This window comes from Eurytemora carolleeae, unplaced genomic scaffold, assembly GCF_000591075.1.
Source record: "Eurytemora carolleeae unplaced genomic scaffold, Eaff_2.0 scaffold65, whole genome shotgun sequence".
Classification (NCBI taxonomy): domain Eukaryota; kingdom Metazoa; phylum Arthropoda; class Copepoda; order Calanoida; family Temoridae; genus Eurytemora; species Eurytemora carolleeae.
Window position 1 is genome coordinate 198,981 of NW_019396032.1, and position 20,255 is coordinate 219,235.

The 20,255-nt window shown below is 32.3% G+C and overlaps 1 protein-coding gene across 2 annotated transcripts in view; it reads left to right on the forward strand.

Annotated features, from left to right (window-relative positions):
- The first annotated feature begins 1,237 nt into the window (after window positions 1-1,237).
- LOC111697140 (chloride channel protein 2) overlaps window positions 1,238-20,255 on the forward strand; it is a 28,218-nt gene continuing 9,200 nt past the window's right edge. For both annotated transcript variants that reach the window (XM_023467039.1, XM_023467046.1), the window contains exons 1-15: window positions 1,238-1,662; window positions 1,960-2,039; window positions 5,071-5,145; window positions 6,188-6,338; window positions 7,554-7,676; window positions 8,562-8,635; window positions 11,504-11,633; window positions 12,643-12,753; window positions 14,798-14,874; window positions 15,287-15,337; window positions 15,811-15,890; window positions 16,749-16,909; window positions 17,238-17,300; window positions 18,652-18,717; window positions 19,049-19,153. In XM_023467039.1, the coding sequence (XP_023322807.1) occupies window positions 1,612-1,662; window positions 1,960-2,039; window positions 5,071-5,145; window positions 6,188-6,338; window positions 7,554-7,676; window positions 8,562-8,635; window positions 11,504-11,633; window positions 12,643-12,753; window positions 14,798-14,874; window positions 15,287-15,337; window positions 15,811-15,890; window positions 16,749-16,909; window positions 17,238-17,300; window positions 18,652-18,717; window positions 19,049-19,153 (1,398 nt within the window). In that variant the 5' untranslated portion in view covers window positions 1,238-1,611. The remainder of the gene's footprint in view (window positions 1,663-1,959; window positions 2,040-5,070; window positions 5,146-6,187; window positions 6,339-7,553; window positions 7,677-8,561; window positions 8,636-11,503; window positions 11,634-12,642; window positions 12,754-14,797; window positions 14,875-15,286; window positions 15,338-15,810; window positions 15,891-16,748; window positions 16,910-17,237; window positions 17,301-18,651; window positions 18,718-19,048; window positions 19,154-20,255) is intronic.

A 20,255-nucleotide genomic window follows, 5' to 3' on the forward strand; every position in this document is an offset into this window, starting at 1 on the left:
TAGTTTTCTTAAGAATATTCACCTAGAGGTTTAAAAAGGAGCTGTACAGGATAGTTTTCTTAAGAATATTAACCTAGAGGTTTAAACAGGAGCTGTACAGGGTATTTTTATTAAGAATATTAACCTAGAGGTTTAAAAAGGAGCTGAAGAGAATAGTTTTCTTAAGAATATTCACCTAGAGGTTTAAACAGGAGCTGAAGAGAATAGTTTTCTTAAAAATATTAACCTAGAGGTTTAAAAAGGAGCTGAAGGGAATAGTTTTCTTAAGAATATTCACCTAGAGGTTTAAAAAGGAGCTGAAGAGAATAGTTTTCAAGTTCATCTTTGAAATTAGTCGAATTCCAAGGATTGTCACTATTTGACATTGTTTAAATACATCTGACAGTGGCACAGGCTGAAGTGTTGACTGATTACAAATTCCCTCGGGGTTTTTAACATATGTCATTTTAAAGTAAAAAAATCAAAAATTTGGATCATATCGATTTGATTTATTACGTTGATCATCCTGATTAAATTGATCATACTGATTAAATTGATCATATTTATTTAACGATCATATTGATATAATTGATGAGATAATAATTGTTTTAATTTGTTTAATCGTAGAAATAAACCGACATCTAATCATTAATTTTACAACAGAAAATATATTTTATTGATAAAATATTTATCCATTAATGAAGAAAAAATGCCAATTAGGAGAAATTTTGCCATGCATGAACATTGAACATGGACTGTATTTGTATATTTCATGCGATACATTTTAGTTTTTCCCTGAAGCTATGTTTGAGGGTGTGGGTCTGTGATGAGAGACGGGGTGGTGGAGTTCATTGGAAATCCCATTGTTTAAATTATAAGATTGTGTTAGGTGGGGGCATAAAGTGAAAAGACACGGGGGGTATTTTTTCCTTCAAATAGATTTGAGATTAAACATATTTTTAGCAAAATTACACACACATAACACTTACAATTATTCAAATCAGTTCAATTTTCATTTTTTCGCTAAATACAACTTGCTTTCTAGAAAAATCATTAATTTTTAGAATAATGATCATTCTGTTACTGTTTGCTTTCATAATCATTTGTTTACATATGTATCTAGCGTAAAGAGGGGATGGGGGCTAATCTAGTGTATGGGGGGGGGGGTGGCTAATCGTTTATTCTTATCCGTATTCAATATTGTTTTTTCTTTCAGGATAATGTAGAAAATTGACCACAGCAAAATATTAAGGAATAAAATTTGACAAAAAAAGGAATTTTCATAAAAAGATCACCAAACATATTTTTTTGGTCTCTGAATTATGTCATAATTATTTTGCTAATTGTGACAGATAGCTGTGAAGTAAGATCAGAGAGCTAACCCAGGACCCGGAGAATAGTTAGAACCTATCTCTGGGTACCAAATCCTGGACCTGGAGCGAAACGAAACCTTCGAATGCAGAATCCACGACGAACTACGATAGAAAAAAGTGGCGAAATACTTCTTCCGTTTTTCTCAGTGATCTGTGATACTATGAGAAAAGAATCGAAGCAGACGAACTGAGCTGGACGATTTACGATTAACCTGGACGATTTACGATTAACCTGGACGATTAGACGAAGAACCTGAAAATGCCGGGCAGCGTAACTTTAAACGTTCCTAGTTCCTCCTACAGCGATGATGTAAGTACAGATCTGTTGATTAATCATAATTGTGGTTTAATTTAGTTGTTCAGTTTTGTTCATTGCAGTGCCAAGGATCTGACTTGTATAACAAATATTTCGGATACGAATCAGAATCTAGAGAAATCAGGATTTTTTCTCTTATTATTTCACCTAAGATGTGATATTTAAAGCAGAAACTGGTTTTTGTTATATGTACTGTACTGTCTGGGAGCTAAAATATCGTGGTCTGGATCCTAAGCACTAGTTCTTTGACTTTATCGTTTAAAAATCTTTATGTGATTTAATACTGTATAGGACGATGGGAAGAGTGCTATGGGATACCAGCAAACCCTCATGTATGGAAGATACAGTGAAGCTCTAGGAGAACAAATAAAGTGAGTTAAATCAATCCTGGTTCTTAGATCCATATCTCCTTACTTCTAATCCTGGTTCTTAGATCCATATTTCATTACTTCTAATCCTAGTTCCATATTTCATTACTTCTTATCCTAGTTCTCCATATTTCATTACTTCCAATCCTAGTTCTCCATATTTCATTACTTCTAATCCTAGTTCTCCATATTTCATTACTTCTAATCCTAGTTCTCCATATTTCGTTACTTCTAATCCTAGTTCTCCATATTTCATTACATCTAATCCTGGTCTCCATATTTCCTTACTTCTAATCCTAGTTCTCCATATTTCATTACTTCTAATCCTAGTTCCACATTTCACTACTTCTAATCCTGTTCTCCATATTTCAATTGTTTCTAATCCTGTTCTCCATATTTCCTTACTTCTAATCCTAGTTCCATATTTCCTTACTTCTAATCCTAGTTCCATATTTCCTTACTTCTAATCCTAGTTCTCCATATTTCATCACTTCTAATCTTAGTTCCACATTTCACTACTTCTAATCCTGTTCTTAATATTTCATTACTTCTAATCCTGTTCTCCATATGTCCTTACTTCTAATCCTAGTTCCATATTTCCTTACTTCTAATCCTAGTTCCAGGGTGGCCAAAATGTACGGATTGTACGGATTTTTTATTTTGTAACCCTGAAATTGTACGGAATGTACGGATTGTACGGTTTTTTTCCAATTGTACGGATTGTACGGATTTTTATCCTGGAAATACACCGGGTTTTTTTTAATTTTCACTCATTTCAGCAAATTTTTCATGAAAATTTCAAAAAAAAATTCTCGTCAAAATGAAGTTAGTTTAACTTATTTTCTGCATTCTAAATAATATTAGATTGATTAATGTTTTTATTGACAATCAAAATTCATTCATAATTTTCGAGATCCCAGAAGTGTTCATTTGAGAATGTGTTCTTGAAGTGTTCATTTGAGAATATGTTTATCTATCTGTCTATCTGTCTAACTATCTGTGTAGTATCACCTTTTTATCTTCTGACAATGGTCTAATTGTTGTGGGTATAAAGGTCCAGTTAGAGTAGGTGTGGGACGGTGCTTCCCATGCCTGCCGGCGGTCTGGGGGGTTCATAACGGGACCTCTTTTTCAGATTTCTTTTCTAATAGTTCTAATAGCTAACTGTCTAGCTATATGTCTAGCTATATGTCTAGCTATATGTCTAGCTATCTGTCTAGCTATCTGTCTAGCTATCTGTCTAGCTATGTGACTAGCTATCTGTCTATCCATCTGTATACCTATCTGCATGTCAGTTTATCTATCTGTTTATATATCCTATCTGTCTCGTCTCTCTGTTTATCTATTTGTGTATGTGTCTATCGGTTTCTCTGTCTATTTATCTGTTTGTTTATCTATCTATCTGTCTTCTAATCCTAGTTCTATATTTTTATTACTTCTAATCCTAGTTTGATATTTTCTTATTTCTAAACCTAGTTCCATATTTCCTTACTTCTAATCCATGTCCATATTTCCTTACTTCTAATCCTAGTTCCATATTTTCTTCTAATCCTTGTTCCATATTTTTCTTTACTTCTAATCCTTGTTCCATATTTCCTTACTTCTAATCCTTGTTTGATATTTCCTTACTGATAATCCTAGTTCCATATTTTTCTTTACTTCTGATCCTAGTTTCATATTTTCTTCCTTCTAATTCTAGTTCCATATTTTCTTACTTCTAATTCTAGTTTCATATTTTCTTACTTCAAATCCTAGTTCCATATTTCCTTACTTCTAATTCTAGTTCCATATTGCCTTACTTCTTATCCTAGTTTGATATTTCCTTACTGATAATCCTAGTTCCATATTTCCTTACTTCTAATCCTAGTTTCATATTTACTTACTTCTAATCCTAGTTCCATATTTCCTTACTGATAATCCTAGTTCCATATTTCCTTACTTCTAATCCTAGTTTCATATTTTCTTACTTCTAATCCTAGTTTCATATTTTCTTACTTCTAATCCTAGTTCCATATTTCCTTACTTCTAATCCTGGTTCCATATTTTCTTACTTCTAATCCTAGTTCCATATTTCCTTGCTTCTAATCCTAGTTTCATATTTCCTTACTTCTAATCCTACTTCCATATTTCCTTACTTCTAATCCTAGTTCCATATTTCCTAGCTTCTTATCTTAGTTTCATATTTCCTTGCTTCTAATCCTAGTTCTCCATATTTCCTTACTTCTAATCCTGGTTCCATATTTCCTAACTTCTAATCCTAGTTCCATATTTCCTTGCTTCTTATCTTAGTTTCATATTTCCTTGCTTCTAATCCTAGTTCTCCATATTTCCTTACTTCTAATCCTGGTCTCCATATTTCCTTACTTCTAATCCTAGTTCTCCATATTTCATTACTTCTAATCCTAGTTCCATATTTCCTTACTTCTAATCCTGGTTCCATATTTCCCTACTTCTAATCCTAGTTCCATATTTCCTTACTTTTAATCCTTGTTCCATATTTCCTACCTCTAATCCTAGTTCTCCATATTTCTTTCTTTGCTTGTTTTACTTTTTCTTTACCCCTATACCTTTTATTCTAGCTTTAGTTGAACTTTAACTCCTTTTAATTTCGTTGCGAGTAGCCCTATTTCGCTAAATAATAATAATAATCATAATAATCACAATGATCATAATGATCATCATAATCATAATAATCATAATAATCATAATGATCATCATAATCATAATAATCATAATAATCACAATAATCATAATAATTATAATGATCATAATAATCATAATAATCATAATAATCATAATAATCATAATGATCATAATAATCATAATAATCATAATGATCATAATAATCATAATAATCATAATAATCATAATAATCATAATAATCATAATAATCACAATAATCACAATAATCATAATCATCATATTAATCATAATAATCATAATTATCATAATTATCATAATAATCATAATAATCATAATAATCATAATAATCATTATATTCATGATAATTAATAATAATATTGATATATTCTAGGGAAGAAGCTAAGCGTCAAAGAATTCTAGAAAGAACCAGAAAGAAAGAAACAAGGAAGAGAAAACGAGAACTAAGGTGAGCCAAGGTTTATCTGAAAACGAGAACTAAGGTGAGCCAAGGTTTATCTGAACCTCGTCGAGTTCAGCTTAAAATTATCAGATTTTGTTTGAGTATTATTAAGATTAATAAACTTTGAAAAGATAAATTGATACGTTTGAAAGCAGGAGCATACTCAGTAATTTCTTCCTGGGTAGGTTTAATTTTATTTTACGTGGGGGGGAGGACATTCATTGAGGTCTGAAAAACCCCAGGAAACCATTGATTCTACTGATCCAGGGGGGGGGCCTGAGTCCCCAAAGCCCCCCCACCTTCGCCTTTTGTACCCCCTGTTTGGAAGTAAAGGTTCTTAATATATTTTTAGATTTTTAAAATGTTAGGAAATATCTTTTTCTGAAAACGCATTGTCCAAATTTGAATGATATGATGGGGAAAACAATTATTTTTGTTTTAAAAACTCATTACGATTTCACACCAATTAGCTACCTTAAAATATACCCAGACACATATAATGCACGCTTGACCGTAAAGGACAGGGTGTGTCATAATTAAGTAAAATTTACTTTCAGAGATTTGGCTTGTATTTTTATAACTAACTAAATAACGACCTTTCAAGCTCTCTTAATTACTTATCTAATACGTGCGTCAAGTAGCCACATTTTATTCAAGGTTCTAGATGATAAAGTTTGATTAATTTCATTTGGATGTTTTCAAGTGTTATATTTAGTCCAATGGAAGAATGGGGGGGGGGGTGTGAACAGAAATAAATATCTACATAATTCTAGGTAATTAAACCAAGATGACTGCTGACTGGAAGAAAATTTTGGAAAAAAGTCTGTTAAAGAAAAAGTTATATTCCTGATAAAAAGCAAATGGGTTACATTGGGGTCAGAGGATGTGTCAATCAGCTAAACAATCCAGAGATAACTTCAAGGATGTACACGGATTGGAAGATTTAAGCCTAAATAACTTTCCAGAAGAAATTCTGCGCCAATGAATTTTTCGGAATGTATTATTTTTACAATAAATGTTAATACTACTAACATTGGTTCTGTTTCAGAGGTTCAGGAGAATGTGCGCGCGTTCTCACATTTATCTGGAAGCACACATTTGCGCGCATTGGGGAGGATTGGGTGTTCCTCGCTATGCTCGGGATTATTATGGCGCTCGTCTCATTCGTCATGGACTACACGATCTCAGTCTGTAACAAGGTAGAAGAAATACATTAGAGTTTAACCCAGTTCTTCGGAGCCGTCGAATGAATTTGTAAAATGTCGTCTTGACAATTTTTTTTTGTAATGAGTTTTGGTACTATATTATACTTAAATCTCAGGAATTGTAAAAATAAATAAATAGCTCTGAATATGGCCGGGGGAGCAGTTCTAAAGAGCTCCTTATAATTATTCAATTAAAAAACTAAATATCTGCAGTTAAGAAAACGATATCTTTTAAATTCTTTCGATGGCTCCGAAATCTATTTAACCTAAATAAAATTTAATTAACCTCTTAATATAAACTAAGGAATCTTCATTGAAGACTGATAAACCTTTGATAAGAACTAATCAATCTCTAATTACGTATCATAAACCTTTGATAAGAACTAATCAATCTCTAATTACGTGTCATAAGCCTTTGATAAAATTAAAAACGCTGTTATATAAATTATTCTTTAATATTGAAATAATTTATGGAATTAATATTTTTTGATTTTCAAAAAACATGACTTAAGTAAAGCAAATAGTTTGCGATGCTGTTCAGATTTTATAAAAAAAAAACTTTCGCTGTTCCATTTCTTGCAAAATCTGATAGATTTAGTAACTGCAAATGAACCGATCACTTCTCTCAAACTTTAATTTTCAAATCATTGTATATTTGCAACCTGATGTCGTAGTTCTTTGATTCTTTAAACTCTAAGTTCTGCTGGATATAATAGTCAATATTTAAAGTATCAAAAGATGTACACCATCAGGCTGCAATGATACAGGGATTAGTTTTAGCCTAAAAAGATAAATAAAAACTCATCAGAAGCATTTTACATTTAACAATTGAGATATCAAAACTAAGTTGTTTAATGGGTGTGCAGACAAAGCTTTAAATGACATTCTATTTATGTATATGAGTGGCATTCCCTTAATAACTTGGTCTAATCAAGTATGATTGGATATCCACTTTCCACGTTTATTATTTTGAAACCTTATTTTTTCAACTGTGGGGTCTTTATAAAAGTAACTTGCGCATTTATGCTGCAGGCCATCTCTGTAGGAATTATTAGAATTAAACACATTTCTCGAGAGAAAAATCACGTTATACATTTCAAGGCTACAGTTGTGAATTAGATATGCTTCTCGTTAAATGATAAGTTACTTTAAATAACACGACAGTCCCTTTAAAAATACAGAAATTCTGTTTAATATTTTAATATTTAGGCCCGGCTGTGGCTTGTGAAAGATTTAGTTTCACATATTGGACTCCAGTTTCTAGCCTGGACTTCGTTACCTGTTTTCCTAGTTTTGTTTAGTGCTGGATTCGTACATGTAGTTGCTCCTCAGGTACATAAAGTAGTTTCAACTCGTGTACATAAAGTAGTTCCTCATGTACATAAAGCAGTTAGTTTCACCTTTTGTATACAAAGAAGTTTTACCTCATGTACATAAAGTAGTTTTATCTCAGGTATATAAAGTAGTTTCATCTCAGGTACATAAAGGTGTTTCACCTCAAGTAATTCTTGTATACCTGAAATCTAATCTGATAAACTATTTCAGGCAACTGGTTCTGGTATAACTGAAATCTAATTTGATAGACTATTTCAGGGAATTGGTTCTGGTATACCTGAAATCTAATCTGATAGACTATTTCAGGGAATTGGTTCTGGTATACCTGAAATCTAATCTGATAGACTATTTCAGGGAATTGGTTCTGGTATACCTGAAATCTAATCTGATAGACTATTTCAGGGAATTGGTTCTGGTATACCTGAAATCTAATCTGATAGACTATTTCAGGGAATTGGTTCTGGTATACCTGAAATCTAATCTGATAGACTATTTCAGGGAATTGGTTCTGGTATACCTGAAATCTAATCTGATAGACTATTTCAGGGAATTGGTTCTGGTATACCTGAAATCTAATCTGATAGACTATTTCAGGGAATTGGTTCTGGTATACCTGAAATCTAATCTGATAGACTATTTCAGGGAATTGGTTCTGGTATACCTGAAATCTAATCTGATAAACTATTTCAGGCAACTGGTTCTGGTATAACTGAAATCTAATTTGATAGACTATTTCAGGGAATTGGTTCTGGTATACCTGAAATCTAATCTGATACACTATTTCAGGGAATTGATTCTGGTATACCTAAAATCTAATCTGATAAACTATTTCAGGCAACTGGTTCTGGTATACCTGAAATCTAATCTGATATAATATTTCAGGCAATTGGTTCTGGTATACCTGAAATGAAAACTATTCTAAGAGGTGTGGTTCTGAAGGAATATCTCACTTTTAGGTTAGATAAAGAACATTATGCTAATATCCAGTACAATGGTTGCTTTAAAACGTTTTTTTAAAAACTTTCTTCAAAAAATCACATCCCACTCTTCCCCCTCTTAAAAACCTTTTTTTCTGTAGATTATAAGTGATGGAAAAAACGTTGATCTTCAATTTTCCTTTTTTCTTAAAGTCTTGAAAATAATTTTAATATAAAAATTTATTTCTTGAGAAACCCTGACACAAAGCTCTAAATTTTTAATATCTGTTCAACCTGATGATGGTGTAAACCTTTAGTATTTGAAAGCAAGGTCTAGTAAAATTCATGGATTGAAATATCCAGGGTCTATGACAACAGGTGGTAAAATTATGAGTTTGAGGGAAGGAATTTTTTTTGCTCTCAGTGTAAAGACTATATTTATATCTAGACTGTTGACATAAAGACTTCGAGACTTTAAGATAGAATACAGAATACAGAATGCAGAAATACAGAATACAGAATACAGAATACAGAATACAGAATACAGAATACAGAATACAGAATACAGAATACAGAATACAGAATAAGAATACAGAGTACAGAATACAGAATACAGAATACAGAATACAGAATACAGAGACTTAAACTATTGTTTAGATTCATATTTTATTTGTTAACACCTCCATGAAAGGTGTTAACAACTAAAAAGAGAAAATAGTAAATTCAAAGTTCTGGGGATAATAGCTGACTTCTTTCCCCCTCATCATAAGCTAATAGATGTCATTATTTTGACAAAATATTGAAAATACAATGTCATCACTTTACATTTTCTATTTTTCTATTTCAATTGTCAAAACAAGAACATAATTTACTATTTTTGCGCCTATTTTAAGTTCTGTTTGGGTGTTCTCATATTTTATAATAGACCAGCTGTCTTTTCTTTTGAAATACGATAGTTTTTTATTTTGTTGAAAATCATTTTTTAAATCAGAATTTTGATAAAACAAGACTTTTTTCTGGAAACAAATTTTTTAGACAAAATTTTGACCATTCAATTGAATAATCTTCGGTGGTCATCTGAGATGCTACAAAATATGTGGTCCAGATCTGTTTTAACGTTTATTGAATACATGCAGACAAATAAGCAGACGGATAAGCCTAAATACATATAAAGATGATATTTCTAATGTTAAGATTTAGGGGAAAATTAAAGAATCCAACTGCAGAATTCTCCCTGTATTTATCTAGTCAAGCTGACCAATTTATGCCAGAAAGAGAACTGAACACTCGCCGCAAGCTCTAATTTTCTAATCCCTATTTCTTTGAAACCTGATAATGTAAACATTGAAATTTCAAACTTATTCTATTATTTCCCAACCGAACTCATAGTTTGAAATATTACAGGTCTGCTAAATATAAAGGAAGTAGAAAATCATAAACTTTTTATCATAAAAGGGCGACCTGGAGTGCACGTTGGTGTCTCGCATTGTCGTGTTTAAAATTAATATTTGACAAACAGTCCCTCTCAGTCTCTCTTTGAACTTTCTAAGACTGATCTTGAAGTTAAAATATTTGAAGAATTGTGAAATTATTCGGTTGAGTTGACCCATGACCTATTCAGCTCCTTAAATACGCTTTGACCGATCATTCTTAAGCAAAACACGAAGCCACGAAATATATATATATATATATATATATATAATCTATAGCCGGCAAACCTTAAGTAATTCAAGTAATGCTACCTTTTCCCCACATGATTATTTGAATGATACAGGGTATCCCACATCATTTCGGATTGTTCATGGCTTTAAATTGTGATTTTCAAAAATAATCAGATAATATAATTCAATATGAAATGGGACGCTTTGTAGCTGAGGCCGAATTTAAAGAATTAAGCCGTGGCTTAAATTTGAGACGCGGCTCAAATATGGTTGGTTCCACTTAAAATTGTATTCAATGTTTCCAGATTTAAGTCGGCCCTCAATTGAAACCGGTTTTTCGCGGATTTGAGAAACGGCTCAAATTCATTAAAATCGGACTCTGGTGTATCACTCAAATTAACCTTGACACAGAGGGTCGTTTTCTGAAGAGTTTTATCAATTTTAAAAATACCACTGGCAACACCGGGCACTTCTAATATTTCACAAAAGCCACCCGTCTCAGATTTGAATTCAACTAAAACCGTTATTTAGAGTTGATCAATTCTCTTGGTTTATTTCACAAATCAAAAAAACTGAACTTAATTTAAACTTTATCAAAAAAAACCTCAACAAAGACAAGAAAGAAAATCTCTAAAATTAATCACTTTGTTACTCAGATAGTTTTAGTTTTAGTAGATAGTTTTTGTAAATCTTTGAAGGAAGGATATTTGAAATATGTTGAAAATTCCTTTAAATAAATCTAGTTAAACTAATAAATTCTACATCAATATGTTTTGTGAAAATTGTAAAAACTTATTCAGCCTCTATACCTGGTCGTAAAATAGCCTGGAAAATATTATTTAAACCTGAAGCTGGAAAACCAGTGAATCCTATTCCCCGAAACCAGATCGAACCAACTCTTATCTAATTGCATGACAATTCACTTCAATGTGAACATGTTGATTGATCTTAATTTTAACATGAAGAAATGATAGCTTTGATATTAAATGTATTATTAAAAAGATGCACTTAGTTAGATGTGTGTATTGCAAAAGCCTTCAGATTGTACAACCAATATTTTTTAATTCTGTTTAAGTTTTAAAGGAAATTTGTTTTTGGATGCTTTTTAAATTTGAGTTACGACTTTTTTCAACAATTGTAGTGCTATTTATTTACTCATCCCTTTTAGACATAGTCTAGTCATGCAACAAAAAATTCAAAATTGTTTTTAAAATATAAATACAAATAATTATTTTCTATTGTTTAGAACGTTCATTGCCAAAACTGTCGGTCTGACTGCAACACTGGGTTCAGGGATGCCATTAGGGAAAGAAGGACCTTTCGTTCATATCGCCAGTATTGTAGCTGCTCTGCTAGCCAAACTATCCTCGTTCCAGGTATAACCCCTTCCTCTCTAACGGTAGTTTCAAAGTTAACTGATGTTTAACAAAATATCCATCATTCCTTTGTCTTGAGTTATGATTTTGTCATTTACCCTGTTCTTTCTGGCATTGCTGTCATTAATTTTCTTTCTTCTCATCAATGTCATACATGTCAGTTTTGTAAACATCGCCGTTTATTTTATAGATATCATGAATGTTTAGCAGTGTATACATGGGAATGTTTGAAGGGTAAATATGGGAATGTTAGCAGGGTATAAATAGGAATGTTTGAAGGGTTTATATATATATATAGGAATGTTTGAAGGGTATAAATAGGATTGTTTGCAGGGTATATATGGGAATGTTTGAAGGGTATATATAGGAATGTTCGAAGGGTATATATAGGAATGTTCGTAGGGCATATATAAGAATGTTTGCAGGGTATATATGGGAATGTTTGCAGGGTATATATAGGAATGTTCGAAGGGCATACATAAGAATGTTTGCAGGGTATATATGGGAATGTTTGCAGGGTATATATGGGAATGTTTGCAGGGTATATATGGGAATGTTTGCAGGGTATATATATGGGACTGTTTGCAGGGTATATACGGGAATGTTTACAGGGTATATATATGGGACTGTTTGCAGGGTATATATGGGAATGTTTGCAGGGTATAAATATGGGACTGTTTGCAGGGTACATATGGGAATGTTTTCAGGGTATAAATAGGATTGTTTGCAGGGTTTATATGGAAATGTTTGCAGGGTATATATGGGAATGTTTGCAGGGTATATATGGGAATGTTTGCTGGGTATATATATGGGACTGTTTGCAGAGTATATATGGGAATGTTTGCAGGGTATATATGGAAATTTTTGCAGGGTATATATATGGGAATGTTTTCATGGTATATATGGAAATGTTTGCAGGGTATATATGGGACTGTTTGCAGGGTATATATGGAAATGTTTGCAGGGTATATGCGGGAATGTTTGCAGGGTATATATGGGAATGTTTTAGGGTATATATGGGAATGAGTCCAGAAACAACGAGATGTTAGCTGCAGCTTGTGCAGTGGGTGTGGCTTGCTGCTTTGGATCTCCTATAGGCGGAGTACTTTTTAGTATAGAGGTAGGATCATAAAAAATATTAAGTAGTAATCTCTCTTTGTTTGTTTGTTTGTTTGTTTGTTTGTTTGTTTGTTTGTTTGTTTGTTTGTTTGTTTGTTTATTTGTTTGTATTTGTAATCGTAACTCAGAAACCCCTTGACTGATTTGCCTTACATTATGATTGGGGAAATCGGTTGAATCACGGGAATGTTCTTTTATCCTGTGTTTAAAATTTTAGGTTAAGTGTTGTTTGATTTTTTAGAGAAAGTTTAGTTTGCATGCAAAGCTGGGTTCCCATAGCTATAGTAAATACATTATATAACATGGTGTATTTTTAATTCTTAAAATGACGAATTTTTGACGTTTGAGTACTACGATATTAGTATGAATAATGAAAAAAAAATTGAATTGTGGTCTTTACTCTTTTCTTATAATTGGCTATGTATTAGTATAGTGTGGGCTTTACAACAGACCACATTTGGGAAATCCCAGGAATAGTAAAACGTTGACATCAAACGACGAATTAAAATTCGTCCCTCAAGTCTTATGTTTGTTTGGACACCCTGTAGTAAAACTTTTAAAAACGAAATTGAAATTATTTCTTTTTTTTAATGACCCTGTTTTCCTCCTGAAAGTGTAGGATTGTGTGCACTTTTCAACTGTTAAGTTTAATTAGCATGACTGATCTTGATTCTCAAAATAATACGGAGAATTTTAACATCTGGCCGTTAGTTTTCAAACAAAGAAACTATTGTCCTTAGACTCTAATTTTATAATCCCTACATCATTGCAACCTGATAGTGTAAACCTTTAATATTTCAAGCTTTGTCTATCCGATATAAGAGAATTAAGAGTTTGAAACGAGATATCAGTTTCTTTAAAGGAAGTGTTCGCGAAAAATTTAAGGGGTATCAGGCTAATAAAAAGTTGGATTCGATCGCTACAAATCGAGTGAAATAACGCAACTGAGTGAATATAAATGGGCTCTATGCTCTTGGGCATCAAGTGTTTTCAAAAATGTTCTCCTGTATACCCGATCGAATCCAAATTTTTTAGGATTTAACCTGACCCCCCTTTAATTTTTCACAAACACTCCCTTTAAAAAGAAAACAGAGTTTAGTGCAAAACTTTTTATCATGCAGAATAAACTTGGTGAATTCATTGCACATTGAAAACAACAAAATCTCCCCCCTAAATATTCACCCTGCGGCCTGCATAGCAATAAGCAGTCAACACCTAAAGAAATGCATTCTCTGCACTGTACACTGCACAGGGGTGAAAGCTTTGATCAGAGATGCACTTTTAAATTGGTGGGATTTTTTTAAAAATTATTTTCCTTTTGTGTTGTTAAACTGTTATTTGATATATTACTATTATCATTATAATTATCAGTTTTATCATTATTATTTAAATTTATTTTCAATGATTAGTTCTTAAATATATTTTTCTCATTCTTACTTTTGTAGTGAATATCTGAAAACTGAAGTAAACAATTTTTTCTTAAAATCTCAACAAAAAATTTAAGAAAAAATTTATCATCAAAAAATAACACCTGGATTCCCTGGATGCATATCCGCTTTACCTGAACTACCTCCGATATGCTCAGCGTTAGAATACGCAATAAATTGTGCGGGCAAAGCCAGATCTCTATATCTTAAATGTGTCCTAGATTCCCATTGTAAGAAATGTTCATCTGAAAGCCCCCCCCCCCTCGTATCCGGGAATGTGGGAAATTCTAATAATTATCCAACACATCCGTGGCCCGTGGGGTGGATTTATTGTGTTTACATAGTTTTTCAATTTATTATACTTGTAAATAATATATTAATGAAAAATCTTGACGGTTCTGCTAATTCAAATCAAAAATATGAAAATTTAATTATTATTATTAATAATATTAATAATATTATGCATCCAGTTATAATCCGTGGGTAACATAGGATTAAAAAAAAAGATTTTTTTCAATTATTTTTTCAAATTTTTTTTCCACGGGCATTGCCGGGCACATCAGCTAGATATTATTATTATTATTATTATTATTATTATTATTATTACTGTTTGTTTAGGTAACTACAGTTTACTTTGCTGTCAGAAATTACTGGAGAGGTTTCTTCGCCGCTGTTTGCGGAGCTGTCATCTTCAGGTTCTCATTAATTACATATTCATAAAATTGATTGTTTTGAGAACATTTTTATTTTATGGCCTTCAGTTTTTTATCACAATTTTGTATTTTTTAGTGTTTTTTATCTAATTCCTCACCTTTTATTATAATAAACATTACATTAAAAAATATCTATATAATAAAACATATGAAACGTATATATGTATGTTGCCGGCCAAACGGCTGAACCGAATGGGCTGAAATTTCTTGTGGACACTCATGGATGGCCGGGGGCCGGGTGTTTAGGCTACAAAATTTGATTTTTTATCCACGGGAAAGGCCGAGCCCTTCAGCTAGTATATTCTATTATCTAATCTAAAAGTTACCAAATCCCATAAAATAATTTTTAAAACAGAAAATTTTCTACTGAATTCCTAAATATTATTTGTTTTAGATTATTGTCGATCTGGTTTGGATATGAAGATACATTTGTAGCAGTTTTCAGGTAAACTATGTCTATGTACATCACTTTTACACTCACATCTGCCCAAATAGTAGAAGTAAATGCAACCAATATGAAGCATTAAGTCTGACCGCGTCAACCTTGTGGCACCGGTTTATCCTGTTCATAGAGCTAGGTACAGTACAAACTGTCACTGGAAAGGTTGACACGGCTCGGAAATTCAAATGTACTACGGCTGGCTGCCCGTGTTAGTGTGTGTAGTGGGCGGGTAGTACGGGGGTATGGAGATCTTGAAGTTTGGGATGTTGGGGGTCTTTGGATAGTTTTCGGTCGAGAAGTTTTGGTATAAAGAAGAACTTTTAAAAGTGGAAGGTGTGAAAGTTGGAAGTCCGGAGTTTTCAAGGTTTTGAAGTTTGGATTTTAGAAAGTCGAGGAGGAAGAAGTTATGAAGTTTAAGAATTTATTAGTTTTTCTCGTCCTGATAGTTTTATGTATTTCAATTTTTTTTTTTCAAGAACTGGGTTTCGGATGGACTTCCCCTACGATCCACAAGAGCTTATCATATTTGCCCTCATAGGGGTCTGCTGTGGAGTAGGTAGAATATAATATCTATAATAAAGCTCTTCGCTCATATATATCAATATTTGTACGTATATATGTGAGCAATAGCTGGCCAGACGACTGGACCGTATTTGCTAAAAATGTTGAGGAAATTCATGGGTACCCGGGGTAGATTTAAATTTTTTATATTCAATTTTTAATTTAAATCCCGGGCAACCCCAGGCACTGCTATTATATTATATATTGAAATCACGTGATCAAATGCAAAATTAGGATATATTTTCAGCTATGAGGAAGATAAAAATAAAAGATGCATTCTTTTACTTTTGATATTATTAGTTAAGAAATATTTCAATGGTTTTATAATTATAAATGAAATTAGGATTGAAATACTTTCAATCCTAATTTTAGTGTTTATGATTTTTTTAAACCTGTTTTGTTATCCAATATCCACGATTATTGTGAATTGAAATTTGATTATTTAAATTTAAGTTTTTGTGATTTAAATCGATTTAATAAAAATCTAATATGACGTCATCTTTGTTTCTAAACAGTCTTGTGAACTTTCTTCATTGAACTTTAGGTTAGATTAAAATCTCTAATTTGTTTGAAATCTCTGAATTTATGCTGTTGACAATTCTAGAAAATATATGTCTCCGATTAGTGACATCAACAAATTCTTCGCCCCCCCCCCCCCCATCCCCCCCCATCAGATAAATTTTTAAAATCCAGTCTTTCTCTTATTTTAATTAAGTTGAAAATTTGATTATAATAATTATTTGAATTTCTTAATTCATGTCTTTCTGAAGTGGATTTAAAATAGAATGAAATACAGATGAAATGTCAACTGAAATCCCTTTAAATGGAAAGGTTTTTTAATGATTGCTTATAGGTGGCGCTACCTACGTGTACATACATCGGCACTACGTACTGTGGATGCGAGGGAACAAGCGCCTGACCAAGTTTCTGCAGAAAAACCGGTTTATTTATCCTTTCTTCATTTCATTCTTCATTTCTTGTCTGACCTTTCCAGCTGGTCCAGGACTCTTTCAGGTACTATACATTCCTTGGATCAAACTAATGCGCTTCTACTGAGAAGTACTATTTAGATTTTTATTTTTATTTAAATCAATCTGTTAAACTGAATACACATAAACATGGAAGTCAAGAGAAGCTATCAGTTAAAAAAGCTTTTCTTTGATTAATCATAAACTTGAAATTCGAAAAAGCTTGTTAACATCAAAACATAAATTAAAAAGTCGTCTTCATTGTATTTTTATATTCGCCTACCATGTAAAACCATATCTTCATAGTTTACCTTGTTTCTCATTCAAAAATTTCCATCTAAGAAAATTGAATAACAATAGGTGTATTTGTTCAGGCGGCTGACATCACGACTCATCAGCAAATAGAAATTCTTTTCTCCAACTATACCTGGACCAAGGAACAGAAACAGTTCTTTAACATATTTTTAAAAATATAATACATAAACCATTTTTAATTTAGGGAGCTCCTGTACAATTCCTAGCTTCTTCATTTGACTTGATTTTATTTGGTTTGGTTTGGTTTGGTTTGGTTTGGTTCGGTTTGGTTTGGTTTGGTTTGATTAGATTAGATTAGATTAGATTAGATTAGATTAGATTAGATTAGATTAGATTAGATTAGATTAGATTAGATTAGATTAGATTAGATTAGATTAGATTAGATTAGATTAGATTAGATTAGATTAGATTAGATTAGATTAGATTAGATTAGATTAGATTAGATTAGATTAGATTAGATTAGATTTGATTTGATTTGATTTGATTTGATTTGATCTATACAAATTACATGATATAGACAGTCTGATGTATTAAGGATGAACATTGAACATGGAAGAAGTGTTAAAAATATTGCCTTATTTCCTTATGAACACTCCATTTCATGTTAAGCCAAAAATTAATTTTTAAAATTATTTTGATAAAGCATATTGAGAATTTGTGGATAATTCCTGCATTTTATGTTTTTTTTTAGCATATACATGGTAAATTACATTAAGAATTGATATTCCGTGTTAAGATTTTAATTTAGGTTTGGAATTTTTCAATTAGGTTTTTCTAAAATAAATCTCAGTTTTCAATTTAAAATGTGCAATGTGCATAGTTTAATTTATTTTAAGATGCATAAATTTGATAAAGAGACCGTAATTTTAAGTGTGGTCCGATTTACATACCCTCAGTAACATACCTCAGAGGACACAACTCAATTGGGTCTGAGAGTTTCATTTTCTTAAAGTCTTTAGCAAATCAACACAAATGCGTCCGACAAAAATTATTTTTATTGTCTATCTAAACTCAATAGCTAAGATTATGGGAAAAAAGTAAGCAAGATCAGCCCGCGTAAAACAAGTGTTCATTATGGTTTATTGGGTATACCATACCCATATACCATACCCATATACCATACCCATATACCATACCCATATATCATACCCATATATCGTACCCATATACCATACCCATATGTCAAGTATTTAATGATGAGACAACGGTGCAACACAAAACGTTGTTAAGTTAAAAAAATTTAAAGACCGAAGTGTCAGAGTAACATACCCTTTAGCTCTTTATCTGATTATAGATGACTGAGATATCCTCATTCTTCTAGCTAAACACATTTTATATTTTATTGTGGGTTTGTTTGTATAAGTAGAATTGAAAATGAATGAATATGATTAATCAGAAAAAGTTTTTAAAGGTACTGTTTTGAAATTATTTGTATTTCCCTTGTTGGATGAGTTTTGAACTGTTGTCTGCTAGAGCCTGGATGAGATGACTGTGGATGAGTATGATCATGTTAAACACTGGATGGATCCATACACCCAGGAATCTTTTCATCATCTCAAAAGCTTTAAAGATCAAAAATATTTTTTTGTAATTGTATAATCAATCGAACTAAAATATGGAGTTACTAGTCTAAACGTTGACATATATATAATTTGTAACTCTTATAAAGATCGTAGAATCTATAGTAAATGTAAAATATTTGCAGAAGAAAGTTTTACAAAAAAGCTACGCAAGAAATGTACTTAAGTATTTAAGAGGAATGTTAGTAATGCCACGAGAATAATCAAATTTTCCGTTTGTCTTTTAAAACATATCTCTCACGAATTTTCTATTTTCAAACGTTCACAAGATGAAAGATTATTTGGTTTAGAGTATTTTTGTAAATCTTTCCGTGTACATTCTTTCTACGTTCTTCCTCTCCATCCTTGCCAGTACTCTTCCAGTACCTACTGGAGTACTTATACCATCCTTCAAGGTATAGTACATAGTACCTACTGGGGTTCTTAAACCATCCTTCAAGGTATAGTACATAATACCTACTGGGGTTCTTAAACCATCCTTCTAGGTAAAGTACACAGTACCTACTGGAGTACTTATGCCATACTTCAAGGTACAGTTCACTCCCAGTACCTACTGGAGTACTTATTCCATACTTCAAGGTATAGTACAAAGTACCTACTGGAGTACGTATGCCAACCTTCAAGGTACAGTACACTCTCAGTACCTACGGGAGTACTTATGCCATCCTTCAAGGTATAGTACATAATACCTACTGGGGTTCTTAAACCATCCTTCTAGGTAAAGTACACAGTACCTACTGGAGTACTTATGCCATACTTCAAGGTACAGTTCATTCCCAGTACCTACTGGAGTACTTAAGCCATACTTCAAGGTACAGTTCACTCCCAGTACCTACTGGAGTTATTATTCCATCCTTTAAGGTATAGTACATACACCTACTGGGATACTTAAACCATCCTTCAAGTTATAGTACACAGGACCTACTGAAGTACTTGTTCCATCCTTCAAGGTTTAGTACATAATTCCTACTGGGATACTTAAACCATCCTTTAAGGTATAGTACATAGTACCTACTGGAGTACTTTTGCCAACCTGCAAGGTACAGTACACTCCCAGTACCTACTGGAGTACTTATTCCATCCTTTAAAGTATAGTACACAATACCTATGGGGGTACTTAAACCATCCCTAAGGTATAGTACAAAGTACCTACTGAAGTACGTATGCCAACCTTCAAGGTACAGTACACTCCCAGTATCTACGGGAGTACATATTCCATTCTTCAAGGTATAGTACATAATACCTACTGGGGTTCTTAAACCATACTTCAAGGTATAGTGCACAGTACCTACTGGAGTACGTATGCCAACCTTCAAGGTACAGTCCACTCCTAGTACCTACTGGAGTACTCAAGCAATCCTTCATGATATAGTACACTGTACCTACTTGAGTACTTAAACCATCCTTCAAGATATAGTACATTTTTCCTATAGCTGATTAGTCCTTCCTCACTTTTCTCGTTTCTAAACCACATTTTAATTTTAACTTTTCCTTTTT